This window comes from Hylobates moloch, unplaced genomic scaffold, assembly GCF_009828535.3.
Source record: "Hylobates moloch isolate HMO894 unplaced genomic scaffold, HMol_V3 SCAFFOLD_15, whole genome shotgun sequence".
In the NCBI taxonomy this organism is placed as follows: domain Eukaryota; kingdom Metazoa; phylum Chordata; class Mammalia; order Primates; family Hylobatidae; genus Hylobates; species Hylobates moloch.
In genome coordinates, this window is record NW_026652290.1 from 96091261 (window position 1) to 96114315 (window position 23055).

The window sequence follows — 23055 nt, forward strand, 5'->3', positions numbered from 1 at the left end:
AAAAAAAAAAAAAAAAAAAAAAAAAAAAAAAGGATTGCAAATATCAGTGTGAATTCAGGATCTCATGATTTATGCAAAAAAAAAAACCAAAAAAACCCTGTCCTAACTCTCCAGTGATACAATCACAGAGCAAGGAGCACCTGGCGCCAGATCTTGGCTTCTAAAGCTCACCTCCCTCCCGCTACAGCCCCTTGCTGAAAGGATCCAGGGAACCTGGGAGAAAGGGCTCATTCCAAGAGTAGGGCAGGAGATGAGCCTGGAATGTCTCAGTGTGCCGGAGAGGGAGGGAGTGATCACACAGGGAGGAGGACCTGGCAAAGAACACAGGAGCCAGCTCGGAGGGGCTGCTGCTGGCCAACCCTGGGTGAGAAATGGATGGATGGCCTCAGCACATGACCCGGCAATTCTGCTGCTTGGGTCACACTCAAGAGGAATGCAAGCGTGTCCGCTGGAAAACTCACACCTGGCCGGACTCAGGGGCCTATGCCTGGAATCCCTGGGGAGGCTGAGGCAGGAGGATCACTTCAGCCCAGGAATTGGAGGCTGCAGTGAGCTGAGATTGCACCACTGCACACCAGCCTGGGTGACGGAGCAAGACCTTGTCTTTAAGGGGGGGGAAAAAAAGGCCAAGTAGTAAATAGTTTTGGCTTTTGGGGCCAGGCAGTATCTGTGGCAGTTACTCAATTCCATGGATTTAGCAACCGCCTGCATAGACACAGGCACATGAATGGACATGACCATGTTTTAGTAAAACTTTACAAAAACAGTTGAAGTAGTATTTGGCCTGTGGGTAGCAGTTTGCCGGCTCCTGACCTGGATGAAAAATACAGGGGAATGCATTGTAATGGTTTTGCAACTTCTGTAGGTTTCAAATATTTTTGCACTAAAAAGAAGCGAAGAAAAGATATGCTTCCGCAAAGACTTGGAACCAACCCAAATGTCCATCAATGATAGACTGGATCAAGAAAATGTGGCACAGGCCAGGCGCGGTGGTTCACGCCTGTAATCCCAGCACTTTGGGAGGCTGAGGCGGGCGGATCACGAGGTCAGGGAATGGAGACCATCCTGGCTAACACAGTGAAACCCCATCTCTACTAAAAATACAAAAAATTAGCCAGGCGTGGTGGCGGGTACCTGTAATCCCAGCTACTCAGGAGGCCGAGGCAGGAGAATGGCATGAATCTGGGAGGTGGCGCTTGCAGTGAGCTGAGATGGCACCACTGCACTCCAGCCTGGGCAACAGAGTGAGACTCCATCTCAAAAAAAAAGAAAAAGAAAAAAATGAAAATGTGGCACAATACACCATAGAATACTATGCAGCCATAAAAAAGGATGAGTTAATGTCCTTCGTAGCGACACGGATGAAGCTGGAAACCATCATTCTGAGCAAACTGTCACAAGGATAGAAAACCAAACACCGCATGTTCTCACTCATAGGTGGGAGCTGAACAATGAGGACACTTGGACACAGGGTGGGGAACATCACACACCGGGGCCTGTCGTGGGGTGAGGGGAGGGGGGAGGGATAGCATTAGGAGAAATACCTAATGTAAATGACGAGTTAATGGGTGCAGTAAACCAACACGACACATGTATACCTATGTAACAAACCAGCACAGTTGTGCACATGTACCCTAGAACTTAAAGTATAATAATAATAACAATAAAAAAAAAGACAAGATGTGTTTCCTCAGTTGGTGCTCAGACTGTGCTCTCTAAATATCATCTCCCATTAAAAGGAAACAGGGCTCCTTGGAGAAAGGACGCAACGCAGACGTGAAGCTGAAAAAGTAAAGGATGAGTTAAATGCATCTCGCTGTGCCCAAACAAAAAACTCTTAAGACCCACTGGGTCATGGCTGGGCACAGTGGCTCATGCCTGTAATCCCAGCACTTTGGGAGGTCGAGGCGGGAGGATCACCTGAAGTCAGGAGGTCGATACCAGCCTGGCCAACATGGCAAAACCCCGTCCCTACTAAAAATACAAAAATTACCCGGGTGTGGTAGCGCATGCCTGTAATCCCAGCTACTCAGGAGGCTGAGGCAAGAGAATCGCTTGAACCCAGGAGGTGCAGGTTGCAGTGAGCTGAGATTGCGCCACTGTACTCCAGCCTGGGTGACAAGAGGAGAACTCGGGCTCAAAAAAAAAAAAAAAAAAAAAAAAAAAGAGGAAGGAGACTTAAAAGACACAGCACCCAAGCGCCACGCATGGGCTTTGTTTGGGTCCTGACTCCGACCAACCAATAGTGAAAAGCCATCTGCAACGTATGATCACCAGGGATGAGACATTTTGTCATGATGAACCCAGTCAGGTGATGCCCTCAGAGGCTCTGACATCCCTTTCTGTCACCAGCAAACCTCACACCAACCCAACCTGAGGAATGGCTCAAGAAACAATCAAGCGAAACTCCTCCGACGTGTCACAAAGGAAACTGAGGCACTGCCCCAGAACGAGGAGAGGAAGGTGGCTCACGGTAATGTGGGATCCGGGATTGGATCCTGGCCCAGGAAAGGAGGACAGGAGCGAGAATCCGCCACCACATTCTTTTTTTTTTTTTTTTTGAGACGGAGTTTTGCTCTTATTGCCCAGGCTAGAGTGCAATGGCACGATCTCAGCTCACCACAACCTCCACCTCCCGGGTTCAAGCAATGCTCCCGCCTCAGCCTCCCAAGTAGCTGAGATTACAGGCACACACCACCACACCCGGCTAATTTTTGTATTTTTAGTAGAGACGAGGTTTCACCACGTTGGTTAGGCTTGTCTCGAACTCCCGACCTTGTGATCCACCCGCCTCGGCCTCCCAAAGTGCTGGGATTACAGGCATGAGCCACCATGCCCGGCCGAACCCATCACATTCTAATAATGTCTACACACAGGTTCGTTCATAGGACGCTCGCTGATGTGAATTTCCTGGGTTGTGCTAGGGTTACGTAAGAGGTAAGAGGAAGCTGGGTGGAGGGCGTTTGGGAACTCTGTACAACTTCTGCAACTTTTTCTGTGAGCCTAAAATTCTTACAAAACAACAACAACAAGAGGTGGGGCACGGTGGCTCACGCCTGTAATCCCAGCACTTTGGGAGGCCGAGGCAGGTGGATCACAAGGTCAGGAGATTGAGACCATCCTGGCTAACAAGGTAAAACCCCGTCTCTACTAAAAATACAAAAAATTAGCTGGGCGTGGTGGTGGGCGCCTGTAGTCCCAGCTACTCAGGAGGCTGAGGCAGGAGAATGGCGTGAACCAGGAAGGTGGAGCTTGCAGTGAGCCGAGATCGCACCACTGCACCCCAGCCTGGGCAATAGAGCGAGATTGTCTCAAAAAACAAACAAACAAAAAACCACAAATCTGTTCAACGTAGGAACAGGCTCCTGCCTCTGTCAATTCCAGGTGTGTGAGCTTAGTCATATTACTCCACTTCTCTGTGCCTTGGTTTCCTCATCTGTGAAGTGGGTGCTATGGCTTGCACCACAGAACACTGCCCTGAGGACAGTAAGAGGCCTTCTCAAAGCTGGGTGGTGGCTGCTACTGGAATTTCAGGTCAGTAGCCACGGAGGAGTCTGCTTCAATGCCCCCCCGCAGCCAGGGAGGGAGGTTGGACTCCATGTCCCGGCTTGCAGGACTCACAGCCTCCACAGTTCTGGGTACCATGGCCAGGACAGGTGGGTAGACAAGAAGTATAACTTTTTTCCTTCCTACTCCACGTTGCTCCCCGCACTGTAACCACTGCCCTCTGGGACAGGTAAGCCGAGAAAGGAATGCAGAGTGCTGGCGACACAGCCTCTAAGAAATCTTTAATTTCAGCCCGCACGGAGCCCTGCAGAAGGTGAGGGAATAAATACAGAAGGTTAAGATGCAGCATGCCCAGCCCCCAGCCTGCAAGGGATGGGGGGGATGCTTGTGGGCCGCGATTTCTGTCGTCCGCAAACCGGGGCAGGACACGCTGTAAGCCACCGAGCTCTGAAAGGGACAGTGTTTTCCAGCGGTCTGTTACCCCTTGCAAAGGGAGGCCCCTGCATCCCTAGTCCGCAGGTTCCTGGAAGGCGTTCCTTCTTCTGTCCACTAGAGCGCGCCAGAGTCCACGCTCGAAGGCGCCTGAAGGATCCACTGGCCCCATCCCAGGGTGTGCGTCACCCACAGAGGGTCCCAGAACCCTGCCCAGGAGGTGACATGCCCAGAGATGGGGCTCCTGAGAGATGCCCACCCACCCAAGTCCTCAATCCCCTGATTTCTTCACCTTTTCATCCACCCTGGCATCCCAAATGGCCGTTTTGCTCCTTCCCTTTCAAAGGAGGGAAATTGAGTCAAGCAAGGGAAGGAGTACCCTGGGGGGCGGCTGTCCTGGTGAGAGGCAGAGAAGAGAGCGGCCAGCAGCGGGCCGTCCTTCCCCCGACTCACTCGCCTGTGGGCCGAGACTGGAGAGATAGACCAGGGACACTAGGGGTCCCTGCAGCCACTCCCACCTCCCACCCGCCCGCCGGTGCCGCCTGCCCCAGGTGGGGCCTGGGTCACAGCAGGTTGATCTCGTCCAGGTAGCGGGCGAGCACCGAGTCCCGCACGTCCTTGAAGACTTTGCGGATGTTCTGTGTGTCTGTGGCACATGTGTAGTGGCTGAAGAGACGTCGGGAGCGCGCGCCCTTCTTGCTGCCCTCGGGGCCGTCCACGAAGCCGGTGTACATCCTCGTGTACATGTCCAGGATGAACCTCTTGGCTGCCTCAGCATCCTGCTTAGGGCCTGGGGAAACAGAGTGTGGGAAGGGGGTGAAGACCCTCCCTCTTTGGACCCAGGGGGCCTCTGGAGACCCTCTTCCCCGTAACCAGTGCTGAAGGGCCCCAGGGATCGTGCCTGTCATTTTGCTGTGCGTTGACTCCATCTTTTGTAGTCGTAGCTGGTCACATGACTCAGGCCCAGCCAATGGGAGCACAGGAGATGGTCTCACAGGAGTCATGTGACCTGAAATGGACCAATGAGACCCAGCTCTGGGACTTTGGGCAGAACTGTGTTAAAGAGAGACTCTCTTGGCCTCGCTCCCGGTCAGTGGAGTTGGAAGACTGGAATTGCAGAGACAAATATCCTAGGACTGTGAAGATGGGGGCATCAAGGCCAAACAAGGGGAAGAGAGTCCTTTTTTTTTTTTTTTTTCCATGAGATGGAGCCTCGCTCTGTTGCCCAGGCGGGAGTGCAATGGCGCGATCTTCTCAGTAGCTGGGATTACAGGCGCCTGCCACCACACCGAGCTAATTTTTGTATTTTTAGTAGAATGGGGTTTTGCCCTGTTGGCCAGGCTGGTTTCAAACTCCTGACCTCAAATGATCTGCCCGCCTTGACCTCCCAAAGCGCTGGGATTACAGGCGTGAGCCACTGTGCCCAGCCCTGCATAGGGTTTTAACATGAAGATTACACAAGCTATGTAGAGTGCTTCCACGCGTGTAGTAGATGTGTTAGCTGCTGTTATTTTTATTATTATTATTATCATTATTACTATTATTATTTTGAGATAGAGTCTCGCTTTGTCACCCAGGCTGGAGTGAAGTGGCATGATCTCAGCTCACTGCAACCTCTGCCTCCTGGGTTCAAGAGAGTCTCCTGCCTCAGCCTCCTGAGTAACTGGGATTACAGGCCCTCGCCACCACACCCAGCTAATTTTTGTATTTTTAATAGAGATGGGGTTTTGCCATATTGGCCAGGCTGGTCTCGAACTCCTGACCTCAAGTGATCTGCACGCCTCAGCCTCTCAAAGTATGGTTTCTTATTATTATCACAAATATTATTTAGCACAGCGGAGGGAAGGGCTGAGAGTCAGCAAAGGGTGCACCAGCCACTTGTGCTGGGAGACAAGGATGAGTCATGGGTGGTTCCCTTTGACTTTAATGAAAAAATATCTACCTTATCTTGTTCCCAAATTCTCTAAACTATGAGCTGATTCCCAGGGCTGCTCGGCAGGGAAAAGGGGCTGTCCAGGCCACCATCCTGGAACAACTTGACATCTATCTCCCAGACCCTGTATCTTGTGGGTATGATTGGCTAAAATTGGCCTCATAGGCTCTGAGACATGACAAGACCAGGGGTCAAAACCTGGTGACTTCACCAAAGTTTATGTTTACTGATTGTGGACCTGGTGTCAAGCATGTACTAAGGACTCATCTACTATGGTTGCTTGTATATTGAGGTGAACAGTGTCCCCCAAAATTCATGTCCACCTAGAATCTCAGAATATGACTTTTAAAAATCGGATATTTGCAGATGTAATTAGTTAAGTTAAATTAGGTCATGGCCGGGCAGAGGTGAACAGTGTCCCCCAAAATTCATGTCCACCTAGAACCTCAGAATATGACTTTTAAAAATCGGATATTTGCAGATGTAATTAGTTAAGTTAAATTAGGTCATGGCCGGGCATGATGGCTCACGCCTGTAATCCTAGCACTTTGGGAGGCTGAGGCAGGTGGATGACAGATGTGTAGTTGGGTCCAGGAGTTCCAGATCAGCCTGGGCAACATGGCGAAAACCTGTCTCTACAGAAATATACAAAAATTACCCAGGTGTGGTGGTGTGCGCCTGTAGTCCCAGCAACTCAGGAGGCTGAGGTGGGAGGATCACCTGTGCCCAGGAGGTTGAGGCTGCAATGAACTGTGATCACACCACTGGACTCCAGCCTGGGCAACAGAGCAAGACCTTGTCTCAAAAAAAAAAAAAAAAAAAGAGGTAATACCAAAGTATGGGCCCTAAATCCAATGACTGGTGGCCTTATAGCAACAGGAGAGGACACAGAAAGGCATGGTGAGAAGACAGCCATGTGAACATGGAGGCAGAGAATGCAGTGATATGTCTACAAGCTAAGGATTGTAGGCCACCACCAGAAGCTGAGACAGAAGCATGGAATGGATTTTCCCTCAGAGCCTCCAAAAGGAACCAACCCTGCCAATACCTTAACTTTGGACTTCTGTTGTTTCCTGTTGTTTTAGGCCACCCAGTTTGTGGTACTTTGTTATGGCCTCCCCAGGACATGAAGGCAAATTGTCTCCAAGATGGCTGCCGTCACTTCCTTCCCTCCCTGTATGCATGTATCATTCTTCCTTCAAGAGGTGGAGTCTCTTTCTTTTGAATCCAGGCTGATATAAGTGATGTGCTTGACAAATAGAATGTGGCAGAGTAACGTCTGACACTTCTGAGGCTATCATGAGAAGCAGCTTCCACCTGGGCTGAAGTCTGTCTACCCTGAGGCAGCCATATTGTTGAGTAAGCTCAAACCATGTGAGGAGGCTGTGGATCATGAGGCCCCAGATGGAGAGAGAGAGAACAGGGGAGGTGGAAAAGGAGAGAGAGAGACTAGAAGAAAGGGGAGGAGAGAGAGATGAGATGGGAGAGGGAGGCAGGGAGAGACACAGAGAGAGAGGCCAAGAGCTCCAAGAGCACCAACGCACCAGACATGTGGAGGAAGAAGCCATCTTGGAAGTGTATCTCCAGTCCCGGGGAGCCCAGCTGATGTCACATGGATCAGAGATGAACTTACCCAGCTCAACCCTTCCCAAATTCCTGACCCACAAAATCATGAGCAAAGGAAAATGGCCAGTTTAAGTCACTAAGTTTGGGGACGCTTTGCTACTCGGCAGTAGCTAAGCAGGACACTTCCACCACCACACTTTATCCTCACAGTGGTGTTCTGGGGAAAGTGCTAGTGAATATGTACCTTCCCCACGTCGGTCCCTGGATTAACCACAGCTCTGCCTCCCCTTTGTAAAATATACTAAGTGGTGCCCAACACTAGATGGTGTTTCTCTGTAGTTGCCCTGTGGCCCTTTCACCCTCTGGATAGACTGAGAGTTTGTTCCCAAACCTGTTTTTGCCCATTGTATGTGTCTTGATTCATATGTAATTAAAAGAAACGTTATGCAAATCTATAGCTACAAGTGCCGCATGAAAGACGATCATTGTATTACAAAACTAAGCTGTGTGCTTTGGAAACATTGTTCAAGGCTCTGCTTTTAAAAAGTAAAGAAAAAGGCCAGGCGCGGTGGCTCACGTCTGTAATCCCAGCACTTTGAGGCCGAGGCGGGTGGATCACCTGAGGTCGGGAGTCCAAGACCAGCCTGACCAACATGGAGAAACCCCATCTCTACTAAAAATACAAAATTAGCCTGAGTGGTGGTGCATGCCTGTAATCCCAGCTACTCAGGAGGCTGAGGCAGGAGAATCGCTTGAACCTGGGAGGCGGAGGTTGCGGTGAGCCGAGATCACGCCATTGCACTCCAGCCTGGGCAAAAAGAGCGAAACTCCGTCTCAAAAAAAAAAACAAAAAAAAATTAAAGAAAAAATGGATTAAAGGAAAAGAAATTGCTATCCAATTAGGGATAGATGAGATAACTATGAAAGATTAGAAAAAGAAACATCTGGCCAGATGCGGTGGCTCACATCTGTAATCCCAGCACTTTGGGAGGCTGAGGTAGGTGGATCATTTGAGGTCAGGAGTTCGAGACCAGCCTGACCAACATGGTGAAACTCCGTCTCTACTAAAAATAGGACAGGAAGCTACTAAAAATTAGCCAGGCTTGATAGCACGTGCCTGTAGTCACAGCTACTCAGGAGGCTGAGGCAAGAGAATCGCTTGAACCCGGGAGTTGGAGGTTGCCATGAGCCAAGATCGCACCACTGTACTCCAGCCTGGGCGACAGAGTGAGACTCTGTCTCAAAAAGAAGGAAAAAAAGAAAGAAAAGAAAAAGAATCATTCTTAAAACCTAGGCAGGCCGGGCGCGGTGGCTCACGCTTGTAATCCCAGCACTTTGGGAGGCCGAGGCGGGCGGATCACGAGGTCAGGAGATCGAGACCCCGGTGAAACCCCGTCTCTACTAAAAATACAAAAAAAAATTAGCCGGGCGTGGTGGCGGGCGCCTGTAGTCCCAGCTACTCGGAGAGGCTGAGGCAGGAGAATGGTGTGAACCCGGGAGGCGGAGCTTGCAGTGAGCCGAGACTGCGCCACTGCACTCCAGCCTGGGCGACAGAGCGAGACTCCATCTCAAAAAAAACAAAAAACAAAAAAAAAACCTAGGCAGATTCTGCAATAGTAGACAATCTTTCCAGATGTGCTTTACAACAGTGACCTCTACATAGCAAACCCATGCTCGAAGGATCTTGGCTCAAACCCCAAATGTTGGCCAACAAGCATAAAATAAAATGTTTGGCCAGGCGTGGTGGCTCCTGCCTATAATCCTAGCACTTTGGGAGACGGAGGCAGGTGGATCACAAGGTCAAGAGGTAGAGACTATCCTGGTCAACATGGTGAAACCCCATCTTTTCGTGCTAAAAACACAAAAATTGGCTGGGCGTGGTGGCGCGCACCTGTGGTTCTAGCTACTCGGGAGGCTGAGGCAGGAGAATCACTTGAACTCTGGAGGGAAAGGATGCAGTGAGCCGAGATCCCACCACTGCACTCCAGCCTGGTGACAGAGCGAGACTCCGTCTCAAAAATAAATAAATAAATAACATGTTTAAGGTGTACATGATATGCTACGTCTTTTTAGAATTCCTTACTTTACTCAGTTCCAAGGGCCTCTGCTGTTTTACTCCGTTCCACAGAAGGGAAAACAGATTCAACGAGGTTGGGCAGTGGATGGAGCTGAGTCTAGAATGCGGGTCTAATCCTATGTGAAACTTCCAATGACTCCAGGCTGAAGTAGAGCCTGGATTAGCATCTCTCTTCGGAGCTGCTTTTGGGAGTTGAAGGGTATAGAAAGTTCCAGAACTACTTACCCTGGAAACTGGGGAAATAGGTAGCCAGGTGGGAGGTGGGGATTTTCTCCTCCAGGATGTCGGTTTTGTTGAGAAAGAGGATGATGGATGTGCTCTTGAACCAGGGTAGTTCCAGGATCGTCCCAAACAAGGCGAGGCTCTCCTTCATGCGGTTCTGTGTTGGGGGCAGAAGCAGGTTAGTGCTTCCACCAGCCATCTCGGACAGCAAACCCTCCCACAGCGGAGACTGGGCTGTTGGCTCCAGGGGCGCGGGCTCACCCCTACCTGCCTGGCTGGGGCTGAGGCGGGTGTGCCCGTGTTTCCGTGTGGACAGCTGCCTGGGCACGCCTGACATGGTTTTGTGCCTGTGCTGGTTGGAAGTGTGTCCTCCCAAAACTCACGTACCCCCAGAGCTTCAGAGTGTGACCTTATCTGGAGAGAGAGTCTTGAACTCCTGGCCTCCCAGCGTGCTGGGGTTACAGGCATGAACCACCGCACCTGGCCTGGAGATAGGGACTTTGAAGAGGTCGTTAAGATGAGGCGATACTAGAATAAGGTGGGCCCCTAAGTCCATGATTGCTGTCCTTATAAGAAGAGGGAGACCTGGCCAGGCGCAGTGGCTCATGCCTGTAATCCCAGCACTTTGGGAGGCCGAGGCGGGCGGATCACCTGAGGTCACGAGTTCGAGACCATCCTGGCCAACACAGTGAAACTCCGTCTCTACTAAAAATACAAAAATTAGCTGGGCAGGTGGCGCACGCCTGTAATCCCAGCTACTTAGGAGGCTGAGGCAGGAGAATCGCTTGAATCTGGGAGGTGGAGTTTGCAGTGAGCCGAGATAGCGCCACTGCACTCTAGCCTGGGTGACAAGAGGGAGACTCTGTGTCAAAAAAAAAGAAGAAGAAGAAGAGGGAGACCTGGCCCGGCGTGGCAGCTCACGGCTGTAATCCTAGCACTTTGGGAGGCCAAGGAGGGCGGATCACCTGAGGCCAGGAGCTCGAGACCAGCCTGGCTAACATGGTGAAACTCCGTTTCTACAAAAAATTAGCCAAGCATGATGGTGGACACCTGTAATCCCAGCTACTCGGGAGGCTGAGGCAGGAAAATCGCTTGAACTCGGGAGGTGGAGGTTGCAGTAAGCCGAGATCGTGCAACTGCACTCTAGCCTGGGTGACAAGAGCGAGACTCCATCTCAAAAAAAAAAAAGTACAATAAGGTCTCAAATGCCTTGTGTTATGGGGTACATCATGTTTCCCCAAAATTCATACGTTCAAGACCTAACCCCCTAGAACCTCAGCTTGTGACCTTCTTTGGAAACAGGGCCATCACAGGTGGAATAAACCCAGACGAGGTTGTACTGGAGTAGGGTGGGCCCTGATCCTAGATAACTGGTGTACTTATTAAAAGAGGATATTGGCCGGACGCGGTGGCTCACGCCTGTAATCTCAGCACTTTGGGAGGCCAAGGCGGGCGGATCACGAGGTCAGGAGATTGAGACCATCCTGGCTAACATGGTGAAACCCCATCTCTTCTAAAAATACAAAAAAAAAAAAAAAAAATTAACGGAGCATGGTAGCGGGTGCCTGTAATCCCACCTACTCGGGAGGCTGAGGCAGGAGAATAGTGTGAACCCGGGAGGTGGAGCTTGCAGTGAGCCGAGATCGGGCTACTGCACTCCAGCCTGGGTGACAAAGCAAGACTCCGTCTCAAGAAAAAAAAAAAAAAAAAAAAAAAAAGAGGATATTAGGCAGGCGCAGTGGCTCTCATCTGTAATCCCAGAACTTTGGGAGACCGAGGCGGGTGGATCATTTGAGGTCAGGAGTTCGAGACCAGCCTGACCAACATGGTGAAACACTGCCTCTACCAAAAATACAAAAATTAGCCTGGCGTGGTAGCGCCCTCCTGTAGTTCCGGCTACTTGGGAGGCTGAGGCAGGAAAATCACTTGAACCCGGGAGGCGGAGGTTGCAGTGAGCTGAGATTGTGCCACTGCACTCCAGCCTGGGCGACAGAGCAAAACTCCATCTCAAAAAAAAAAAAAGATTGACCATGCTCAGTGGCTTGTGCCTGTCATCCCAACACTGTGGAAGGCCAAGGCAGGAGGATTGCTTGAGCCCTGGAGTTCGAGACCAGCCTGGGCAACATAGTGAGACCCCATCTCTACAAAAAGTTTTTAAAATTAGCCAGGCATGGTGGCATGCACCTGTAGCCCCAGTTACTCAGGAGGCTGAGGTGAGAGGATTGCTTGAGTCCAGGAGTTCGAGGCTGCAGAGAGCTATGATCACACCACTGCACTCCAGCCTGGGTGACAGAGCAAGACTCTGTCTCCAGACAAAAAGGAGGAAGTTTACACACAGACGTGCACACAGGGAGGACGCTGTGTGTGAGGTGGAGGCAGAGATCAGGGTGACACCCCTACAAGCAAGGATCGCCAAGATTGACGGCCACCACTAGGACCTGGGAGAGGTTTGGGACAGATTCTCCCTCCTCAGAAGGATCCAGCCTTGCCCACGCTTTCCTCTCTGACTTCTGGCCTCCGGAACTGTAGAGAATAAGTACCTGTTGTTTAAGCTGCCGTGTCTGTGCAGCGAAAGCGCTAGGAAGCAAGTCCATTTCATGTGGCTAGACCAGAGGACAAGCCGTATCTGGATGACCTAAAATTCATTCTGTCTCATTCAGCCTGAAAGTCAAAATTATATCATCTGACCCAAACCGGGTGAAACCTCAACGCTTACAGTCACGCCTTGCAGGTAATAATGCACCTGACCTTTGGGCTCAGGCATTAAGCAGGAGAAAAGTTCACATTCCTAAGCGAAGAAGCGGCCTCGGGCCTTTCTGAACAGAAGCAGAACGTCACCCCTGCGGGGAGACCTGCTCTCCTGGGCCAGCTGTGCTTGCCTGTGCGCAGACGGCCGTGTCCCTCTCGGGGCTTGAGTGTTCCTCGGTGCAGGCGGTGCTTGTGTGGCTGTGCGTCCATGTGTGACTCACTCAAGGATGTGTTTGTGAAGGGTGTGACAGAAGCCCTGGTGTTGCATGGTGCAGCCAGCGTGTGGATGGGAATTTCCACGTATGCGTGAGCACGTGTGTGAGCACGTGTGTGTGCAAGTGCATGTGTGTGCACACGTGTGTGTTCATGTGCGTGTGTGTGCATGTGTGTGCGTGTGTATATGTGTACTGCATATGCACGTGTATGAGCAGGTGCATGCAAGTGTATGTGTGAGCACACATGTGCATGTCTGCATGTGTGTGCGTATATGTGTGTGTCTGCATATGTGCGCGTGTGTGCATGCGTGTGCATGTGTGCCTGTGTGTGCATGTGTGTATGCGTGTATGTGTGTGTGCACGTGCGTGCGTGTGTGCATGTGTAGTGCATGTGTGATGTGTGTGTTCGTGTGTGTGCACGTATGTACATATGCATGTGTTGTGCACGTGAGTGTGTGATGCATGTATTGTGCAAGTGTGCGTGTGTGATGCATGTGTGTTCATGTGCATATATTGTGCATGTGCATTGCATGTGTGTTCATGTGCATGTGTCCCGTGTGTGCACGTGTATATATGCATGTATTATGCGCGTGTCTGTGTGTGTTTATGTGCATGTATTGTGCATGTGTGCATGTGCGTGTGTGCACTGTAGTGCATGTGTGTGTGTGTGTGTCTGGGGTCCTGACCGAACAAATGCTGTAGGTCTGTGCCTTGGGTTGCTGCAATCTGACCACAAAAGGCTGAAGGGTCAAGTTCATAGCCATGCTGGGCACACACAGGCCCGTTCAAGAGCAGGGATGCCTCCCTTTCTGCACCAGAGCTTCCTGCTCAGGTGAGGGTCCCCGGGCCAACAAGTGGGCAGGGCGAGGGAGGCGGTGGCACACCTCCTTGTTGTTCTCCTCCAGGCACTGGTCGTATTCACTCAGCGAGGCCAGGTAGATGAGGGCGATCACGTTCTCGAAACAATGGATCCATTTCTTACGCTCTGACTTCTGGCCCCCGACGTCCACGATCCTACAGGGAACCGGGGTGCCCCCTTTCAGAGCTCAGGACCCTGCTCCGTGACACCCCCAACCCCCATCACGTCTGGGATATGCCAAGATCCATAATAGCAACAGCAAGAATAGGTGCTAGCCTCTTGTGGATCTGCCATGTCATTCCCGCGAGGCAGGGATGAGTCTTACGTCCATTTTACAGACGAAGAGGCTGAGATCCAGGGAGGAGAGGGGACTTTTCCAAGCTTCTACTGTGCTGGGCTGCCTGCTTTCTACCCCCACATTAGAGGGTAGCAGGTAGGGCAGATGTGAGATGTGCCCTGGTGCTGGCTGGGCGACCTGGCGGGGGAAATTGCCAAACATCTCCAAAACTCAGTTTTCCCGTCTGTGCTATGGGGCTCCTGTGATCTTGGTGGCCATGGGCGTGTCCAGCGGCCACACAGATGGGAATGAGGGCTGTTCCCAGAGCACACGTCCTCCCCTCCATCTGTGGCTCAGCCCCACGCACCGCAACAAAAGCCTGAACCCTGCCTCCACCTTCCTGTTCTCTCTCTTCTGAGAAATGTGGGTCGCTGATAACCATCTGTGCGTCATTTCCCTGGGGATGCAACCGTTACTCAGGAAGTGCCAGAGCAGAGGTTTTGGACGGGCCCGGGCCAGGGCCTCAAGCAAGAAGGGACTTGCCCCATTGCACAGGAGGGGAAACCGGGACTGATGATGAAGCAGTTACGCTGCAGCCGCTAGATGTGTCTCCTGATCCCTGAGACCCACTCCTCCCATGCGTCCTCAGAGTCCCTCAAACCCCACATCCAGAGCCAGACGGGGTGAGCAGCCGTTGAGAGGGGGCTCCGGAGACTGAGATGGGGGTGGGGTCGGCAACTGGCCAGTTGGGAACTGTGGGCATCACCTCTCATCTCGGGTCTCCATGTCCTCTGAGCCCTCACTCCATTCATTCGTCTCACTCCTGGGCCACACCTAAAAATCACCTCCTTGGCCCAGACTTCCCCATGATTTCCCAGCCTCTACCTTCACTCCTAAACTTTTATCCACCCACCCACTCATCCATCCATCTATTCACTCATCCATCCATCTATCCATCTACCCATCTATCCATCCATCCATCATCCACCCACCTGTCCACCCATTTACTCAATCCACCCACCCACCCATCCATCTCTCCATTTACTCATCCATCCATCCATCCACCCATCTGTCCACCCATTACCCATTTACCCATCCATCCGTCTACCCATCTATCCACTCACTCGTCCCCCCATCTACCCATCCACCCACCCTCCCACCCATCCACTCATCCATCCATCCTTCACTCACCAATCCACCCACCCATCCATTCACCCATCACCCATCCACCCATCTACCCATTCATTCATCCATCCACTCATTCACCCATCCATCCATCCCACCCATCCATCCATCTATCCACTCATCCACCCATCTATCCACTCATCCACCCACTCATCCATTCATGTATCACCCATCCATCCGTCTACCCATCTATCCACTCACTCGTCCCCCCATCTACCCATCCACCCACCCCCATCCATCCATCCCACCCATCCATCCATCTATCCACTCATCCACCCACTCATCCATTCATGTATCACCCATCCATCCATCTACCCATCCATCCATCCATCCATTCATCCCTCTTTCAATCCATCCATCTATCCATCCATTCATCCATCCACCCACTCATCCATCTACCCATTGATTCATCCACTCATCCATCCTCCCACTCCATCCATCCACTCATCTATCCCTCAACATATCCATCCATCTATTCATCTATCTATCTACCCATTCATCCACCCATTAATTCCCTTCCATCTTTCCTTTTTTTTTTTTTTTTTTTTTTAAAGATTACCAGACCAAGTATCTCTCCCATAGAAGTCATCCTTGGGTACTAACACTGTTATTGTGTCCTGAGTTGGTTCCTTCTGGTGGGTTCTTGGTCTTGCTGACTTCAAGAATGAAGCCGCAGACCTTCGCAGTGAGTGTTACAGCTCTTAAAGTGGTGCAGACCCAAAGAGTGAGCAGCAGCAAGATTTATTGTGAAGAGCGAAAGAACAAAGCTTCCACAGCGTGGAAGGGGACCCGAGCGGGTTGCCCCCATTCCATCTTTCCAACCATCCACCCACATTTACCAACTTCTACTCTGACCTTTAGCTATTCACTAAAGAAGCAGAAGAATCAAACTCAGCCCCTAACCTTGTGAGGCTCTCCATCTTGTAGAGGAGACTCACAGAAAACAGATAAATTATGAACCTTCCTAGTAAGGACTATTGCAGAGGCCAAAACAATAGGTTTGGGCGATTTAGGGAAAAGAAGGCCAAATAGGGGTAGATCAAACACAATTCCTGTCTCTGGGCATCACTTTGCACCCCTGCTAAGCTCCCTGCCATCAGCCCAAGGAAACAGATCTTGCTAAGGTCACCAGTGACCCTCTAACTGCCAATCCCAGAGTCGTTCTTCTCACTGTATTCTTGAGACCTTTGACATTGGCCATTGGTCTGCTGGGTTAGGGTTAGGGTGCTGCACTGGCCATTCTCACCTCTGTCTGCCAGCTAAGGTGGTGTCCAACCACCTCCCCAATCCCCCTAGGCCCCTCAGACTCAACCTGTCCCAAAGGACTCCATCACCACCTTTTCATCCCCCAGACCACTGGCTCCACTGTCTACCCCCATCACCTTGACAAAAAACTCAGGTATCATTTTTGACTTCCTGTTCTAATTCCCACACTCATCCAGGCCTGCCCATTCCACATCAGAAACAACTCTTGCCCATCCCTTCCTTTCCACCCCCACGCTCACTGTCCTGGCTCCTCCTTTTTCTGAGTTTCCTGACTTCCAGCCTCACCCTCTAGTCCGTCCCCCGGTGTTGATGACTACAGGGATCATCTCTGAGCTCCCCAGACCAGGCCTCCCCAGACCTGGTCCTGACTGTATAGTCTCTATTTCCTCCTCCCCAGCAGCCCCTTCAGGATTAGGACTATTGAACTCGTATTCATCTTTCAAAACCCCATTAATGTCCCCTCCTCCAAGAAGATATTCCCTCCTGGATCTCTGATGCCTCAACTTGGGCTCCTCCAGGTCCCATTCCTGACTACCTGGGGGCCTGGAGGTGTCTACATGGAGCTTTGCTTCCCCTAGCTTGGCAGCTCCTTGAAGGCTGGGACTAAGAAACTCCTACTCATCCCTCAGGGCCCCAGCTCCTTTGCCCTTCCTACAGGAAGCCTTCCCTGCCCCCTAGGCTGGGCCTAGGTGGAGCGCTCACCGCAGATTGGTTTTCTGCACGGAGAAGCAGTACTCGTTGATGCCAGTGGTGGGCATGCGGCTGCGAAGCACGTCCTGAGCCGTGGGGACGTAGCCCTCCTCGGTGATGCGCTCCAGGTGGGACAGGTAGCTGCAGAGCGAGGAGTCCTGAGGCCCAGCCTTGCAGCCAGCCTCCCTTTGCTTCCCAGGCCCTACAAAAGGCCCAGCAAGGACCCTGCTGGGGGAGGAGAGCTCCCTGGGCGGGGCTGGGATCCCTGGAGTTGGCAGATGGCCCAGGAGCACCCCCCACTGGAGGCAACAGAGCCCCGAGGAAAAGCAGCTTCACATGCAGGGCAGGGTGACCGGAAGGATGGCATGACATGAGGAACGGCCTCATCGAGGAGTGGTGTCCCCCGGGAGAGCTGCTATGCCAGGCGTGGCGCTGCCCCAAGAATGCTGGTAGCCTGGGAACAGTCTTCCCAGACATCAAGCCACCTTGGACATCCACCATCACACCTAGTACAGGATCCCACTAGGAATAGGGTCACCCCCAGAACAGGGTCTCCCCTGGAACAGAGTCGCCCCCAAAACAGGGTCACTCTAGGAACAGGGTCCCCCCAGGAACAGGGTCCCCCCAGGAACAAGCTTCCCCCAGGAACAGGGTCCCCCCAAGAACAGGGTCATTCCAGGAACAGGGTCCCCCAGAATAGGATCTCCTCAGGAATAGGGTCACCCCCAGAACAGGGTCCCTTCTAAAACAGGGTCACTCTAGGAACAGGTTCCCCCCAGGAATAGGGTCACTCCAGGAACAGGGTTCTCCAGGAATAGGGTTCCCCCAGGAACAAGGTCCCCCCAGGAACAGGGTCCCTCCAAGAACAGGGTCACTCCAGGAAAAGGATCAACCCCAGAACAGGATCCCCCAGGAAACAGGGTCTCCCTGGGAACAGAGTCACCCCCAGGAACAGGGTCCCCCCAGAAACAGGGTCCTCGCAGGAACAGGGGCCCCCAGGCACACGGTCACTCTAGGAACAGGATCCCGCCTAGAACAGGGACCCCCCAAGGAACTGGATTCCCTTAGGAACAGGGTCAGTCCTAGAACAGAGTCCTCCTATGAATAGGGTCATTCCAAGAACAAGGTCTCTCCCAAAACAGAGTCACCCCCAAGGAACAGGGTCCACCCAGGAACAAGGTCATTCCACAAAGAGAGTTCCCCCAGGAAAAGGGTCACCCCCAGAACAGGGTCCCCCGGGAATTAGGGTCCCCCTGGAAGGACCTCATCCTGCAGCAGGACCCCCTCACAGCCCATCTGCGCCCAAAATATCTCCTGCTGCAAGAAGCCAGCCAGCCTGGCCCCTGCCCTCAGCCCCTCCCCACGCGCCCATCCCCCCAGACCCCAGACTCACTATACGGCTGAATCGAGCAGGTGGAATTCCCGCCGGCGCTCATAGCAGGCTCGGATGCCGGCATCCCTCCACAGCCACTGCATGGCCACGGCGTAGTGCTTCTCAAACTTGGTCACTTTATAGGGGTCCTGGCTCATGACCAGGCTAGCGTGGTGCTGGGGAGGGAGGATGGGGGCAGTCAGGGTAGCCTGTCTGAGTGGGGCTGCCCTCCCCAGGCATCTCTGCAAGCCCCCTCGTCCCTCCCTCCCTGAAACACGCTCTCTTCCCACTGCTCTTCTTGTTCCCCAGAGCTCCCGAGTCCCCCACACACTTCTAATTTGTCCTCCGTCTGTTCTTGCATGGATGCCCAGAGGGAAAAGCACAGGCCACCACATGAGGGGCTGCAGAGGGCACATGTGCTCGGGCAAGCCCAGGCTGGGGGGAGCGTTGCACCCACAGGGGTCAAGGGCCTCCTTGACACCCAGCCCCGCTCTTTACACTGGCTGGCTCCCAGGAAGCACGGCACTCACAGTCCCCCCATTCTACAGATGAAGCGACTAAGACACAGCACTGAAGCAATCTGCCCCTCAGAGACCCCCCGAAAGGCGCGTGAACCCTGAGCTGCCCGCCAGACTCTGGGCTTCCCCTTCTTTTCCCCAAACAGCCCTGGCTCCCTCCAGGCACTACTAGCGTTGCTCAGACCTTTGTGATGGACTCTGAGTGTTGTGTATGCATTTCTCTGTGTTTGTTCATGTACAAGTGTGCTCCTGTGTGTGTGTATAGATGTACACATGTGCATGGGTGTGTCTGGGTGTGTGATTTGTTTGCATATTTGTGTGGGGCACGTGCATGTATCCTTGGCTGCATTTGTGGGTGCGTGCATAGGTGTGCTTGTGCGTGTCTTTGTATGTGTGCACACATGTGCGTGCATGTGCATGGGGGATTGCATGCAGGCACGTGTGTATCCTTGTGAGTTTGTGTGTGTGCATGTGTGTATGTGTGTGCATGTGGGAATTTGCATGCACACTTTTGTGTGTTTGTGTGTATGTGTGTGTGCATGTGGGAATTTGCATTCATGCTTGTGTGTTTGTGTGTGTGTACACGTGCATGGGCGTGTTTGGGTGTGTAAATTTGTGGGTGCACCTGTGTGGGGGCATCTGCATGGATCCTTGTGTGCATTTGTGTATGTGCACATGTGTGCACGTGTGTGCATTTCTGTGTGTATACTTATGTGTGCACTTGTATGTATGCACATGTGCACGTGTGTGCGTTCATTTGTGTATGTGTGTGGGCGTGTGCATGTGGGCATGCATGTGTATCTGTGAGCATGTAGGTATGTGTGTGTGTCCTTGTGTGCATGTCTGTGTGTGCATACATGTGCGTGTGTGCATTCATGCGTGTATACTTGTGTGTACACTTGTATGTATGCACATATGTCTGGAGGACATGGACCTGCCCCAGGGTCTGGGGACCCTGCCCTGCCCTGCCCTGCCCTGCCCTGAAGTCTGGGGAACTTGGCCCTGCTCTGGAGTCTGGGGAAACCTGCCCTGGGCCCCCGCCTGCCCTGGGGGCTCACCTTGCTCTCGGGCCTGCTGAACGGGATCTGCAGCCGCTCCATGGCCTCGATCATGGCCCGCATGGACACGAAGATGTTCTGGTAGACCAGGGGCCGGAAGCCCTTGCGCTCCTCCTCCGAGTAGCCGGCGCCGTGGATGATCCGCATCTGTTTGATGAAGGTGCTCTTCCCGCTCTCGCCAGGACCTGGGGGACGGAGCAGCAGAACCGCTCAGCCCTCCACGGGACTCCCACCCCTGACACCCCCAACCCCACGTCAGACACCCCCAGCTCCACGCCAGGCCTCCTGGGTTCAAACCCCAGTGCAGCCGGGGCCTCACTCAGTGACCCTAGGCTAGCGGCTTTGCCGCTCTGTGCCTCGGTTTCCCCATCTGTAAAACATGGACCTCAGGCTGGGCACGGTGGCTCATGCCTGTAATCCCAGCACTTTGGGAGGCTGAGGCAGGCGGATCACCTGAGGTCGGGAGTTAGAGACCAACCTGGTAAACATGGCAAAACCCCGTCTCTATTAAAAAAACAAAATTAGCCGGGTGTGGTGGCTCACGCCTGTAATCCCAGCTACGCAGGAGGCTGAGGCAGAAGAATCGCTTGAACCTGGGAGGCAGAGATTGCAGTGAGCTGAGATCACACTATTGTACTCCAGCCTGAGCGACAGAGCAAGATTCTGTCTCAAAAAAACAAAACAAACAAACAAAAAAACAAAACATGGACCTCAACAGACCATGCCTGCTGCATCAAACTGAGGGCCAAATGAATTGATTATAAAATGCTCACGGTAAGGGTCGCAAACTCCGGCTCCCCAACGGCCAGATCCAGCTATTTTTGTGTGGCCAGAATTTTTTTTTTTTTTTGAGACGCAGTCTCACTCTGCCACCCAGGCAGGAGTGCAATGGCGCGGATCTCGGCTCACTGCAAGCTCTGCCTCCCGGGTTCACGCCATTCTCCTGCCTCAGCCTCTCTGAGTAGCTGGGACTACAGGCGCCCACCACCACACCAGGCTGATTTTTTTGTATTCTTAGTAGAGACGGGGTTTCACCATGGTCTCGATCTCCTGACCTTGTGATCCACCCGCCTCGGCCTCCCAAAGTGCTGGGATTACAAGCGTGAGCCACCGCGCCCGGCCAGTTTTTGTGTTTCTAATACTTTTTATGGTTATGGTTCTTATGGGCCTTTTTCTTTTTTCTTTTTTTTTTTTTTAGACAGAGTCTCTGTTGCCTAGGCTGGAGTGCAATGGCACAATCTCGGCTCACTGCAACCTCCGGCTCCCAGGTTCAAGTGATTCTCCTCCCTCAGCCTCCCAAGTAGCTGGGGTTACAGGCTTGCGCCACCACGCCTAGTTGATTTTTGTATTTTTGGTACAGTTGGGGTTTCACCATGTTAGCCAGGCTGGTCTCAAATTCCTGGGCTCAAGTGATCGGTCCGCCTCGGGCTCCCAAAGTGCTGGGATTACAGGCGTGAGCCACCGTGCCTGGCCTATTTTTATTATTTATCATAACAATACTAATATGTATTATTATTTGCTACAATAATTTCAGATAGAGAAACTTTTATGAAAGAAATAACATAGGATAAATAGGGAAAGGAGTAATTAGGTGACTACGATAGCCATGCAGTCAAGGAAGGCCTCTCAGTGGAAGTGATTTGTGAAGGCTGGAAGGTCACTGTCAAAACTTTAGAGGGCACACCAGGCGAAGGGAACAGCTTGTGCAAAGGCCCTGGGGCAGGGCCGCGCCTGGCATGCTGGAGGAACAGTTAGGAGGCCTTTGGGGCTGGAGCAGAGTGAGGAGGAAGAGAGAGGGAGGAGGGGAGGGTGGCTTGTGCTGGGCCTTGTGGGTTGCAGAGCGGTCTTGGGCTTTGACCCCTGAGGGAGGTGGGAGCCATGGAGGGCTGTGGGCAGAGGAAGGACGGGCCCTGACCCAGGTGCTCACAGGCGCCCTCTGGTGGCTGCTTCAGGGAGGACCGGCCGTGCGGGTGGTTGGGGGGAGCCCGGACCAGGGCGGTGGGGACTGTGTTGGTTCAGGTGAGCAGCCGTGGGGCTGGACCAAGGTGGCTGTCATGGAGCTGGAGGGGAGAGGACATATGTGAGAGACATTGAGGAGACAGAATCGACCTGATCTTGCTGACAGATGGTACAAAATCTGGCAGGGTCCTTGCAGGGCCAGCCACAGAATTTCTGGGGCTGGGTGCAAGCTCAAACTTCGGGCTCCTCTGAGCCTGGAACCCCCTGGGACAGCCCAGTTGACGCACCTGCCAAACCAGCCCTGGGTCCGCAATACTGATGCTGGAGTCTTCAAGAGCCTGGGACTAGAGGTTAAAAGACCCCAGCTCAGCTCCCTGCCAAGCTCTGACATCCCAAGGCTGCCCTTCCCCCTCTCTGTGTCTCAATTTTCTCATCTGTAAAATGGGTGTGATCCACCAGGTGGGAGGTGGGGGCTGGAGGCTTGTCCAGCATCTCATCTGCCTCCTGGGGGCACCAGCATGGGCCACACCCAGCGATGGGAGAGAGGATGGGACTGCTTCTGCCTCCAGGGTCGGGGCGCAGAGGGTGGGGGTGCGGGTCGGTGCAGGCAGAACTTGATCGAGCAAGCGGCAGCAAAAAGGAAGGAGTGGCTTGGTTGGGGTCCAGAAAGAGGAAATGGGAGCAGAGGAGAAGGCCGGAGCAGGGAGAAGGGGCGGGGGTGTCACCTCCCATCTCCCCAAAGGGCTGTCTCTAACACCTCCAACTCCACCTAGCAGGTGCCACCTGCACACTAGAGAGCCATGGGGGCGGGTCGGGGCCTCTCCAGTCCTCAGTTTCTCCAGGGGTCATGTCTATTTGGCTCAAAGTCAAGAAACAGGCTTTTCTCGGCTGAGCACGGTGACTCATGCCTATAATCTCAGCACTTTGGGAGGCTAAGGTGGGCAGATCACTTGAGGTCAGGAGTTCGAGACCAGCCTGGCCAACACGGTGAAATTCCGTCTCTACTAAATATACAAAAATTAGTGGCCGGGCGCGGTGGCTCATGTTTGTAATCCCAGCACTTTGGGAGGCCGAGGCGGGCGGATCACGAGGTCAGGAGATTGAGAACACGGTGAAACCCCGTCTCTACTAAAAAAAAAAAAATACAAAAAATTAGCCAGGCGTGGTGGCG

General features: G+C 52.7%; 2 protein-coding genes across 3 annotated transcripts in view; one reads left to right on the plus strand and one right to left on the minus strand.

Annotated features, from left to right (window-relative positions):
- Positions 1-23055, plus strand: part of ZNF77 (zinc finger protein 77) — a 263032-nt gene that overhangs the window by 16803 nt on the left and 223174 nt on the right. The gene's annotated exons all lie outside the window — the stretch shown is intronic.
- Positions 3708-23055, minus strand: part of GNA15 (G protein subunit alpha 15) — a 28332-nt gene continuing 8984 nt past the window's right edge. Inside the window, exons 2-8 of the mRNA XM_058428086.1 lie at positions 19926-20110; positions 18371-18525; positions 16990-17118; positions 13585-13714; positions 9741-9894; positions 4232-4729; positions 3708-3954 (exon numbers count right to left, since the gene is read on the minus strand). Of these exons, the coding sequence (XP_058284069.1) occupies positions 4503-4729; positions 9741-9894; positions 13585-13714; positions 16990-17118; positions 18371-18525; positions 19926-20110 (980 nt within the window). The 3' untranslated portion in view covers positions 3708-3954; positions 4232-4502. The remainder of the gene's footprint in view (positions 3955-4231; positions 4730-9740; positions 9895-13584; positions 13715-16989; positions 17119-18370; positions 18526-19925; positions 20111-23055) is intronic.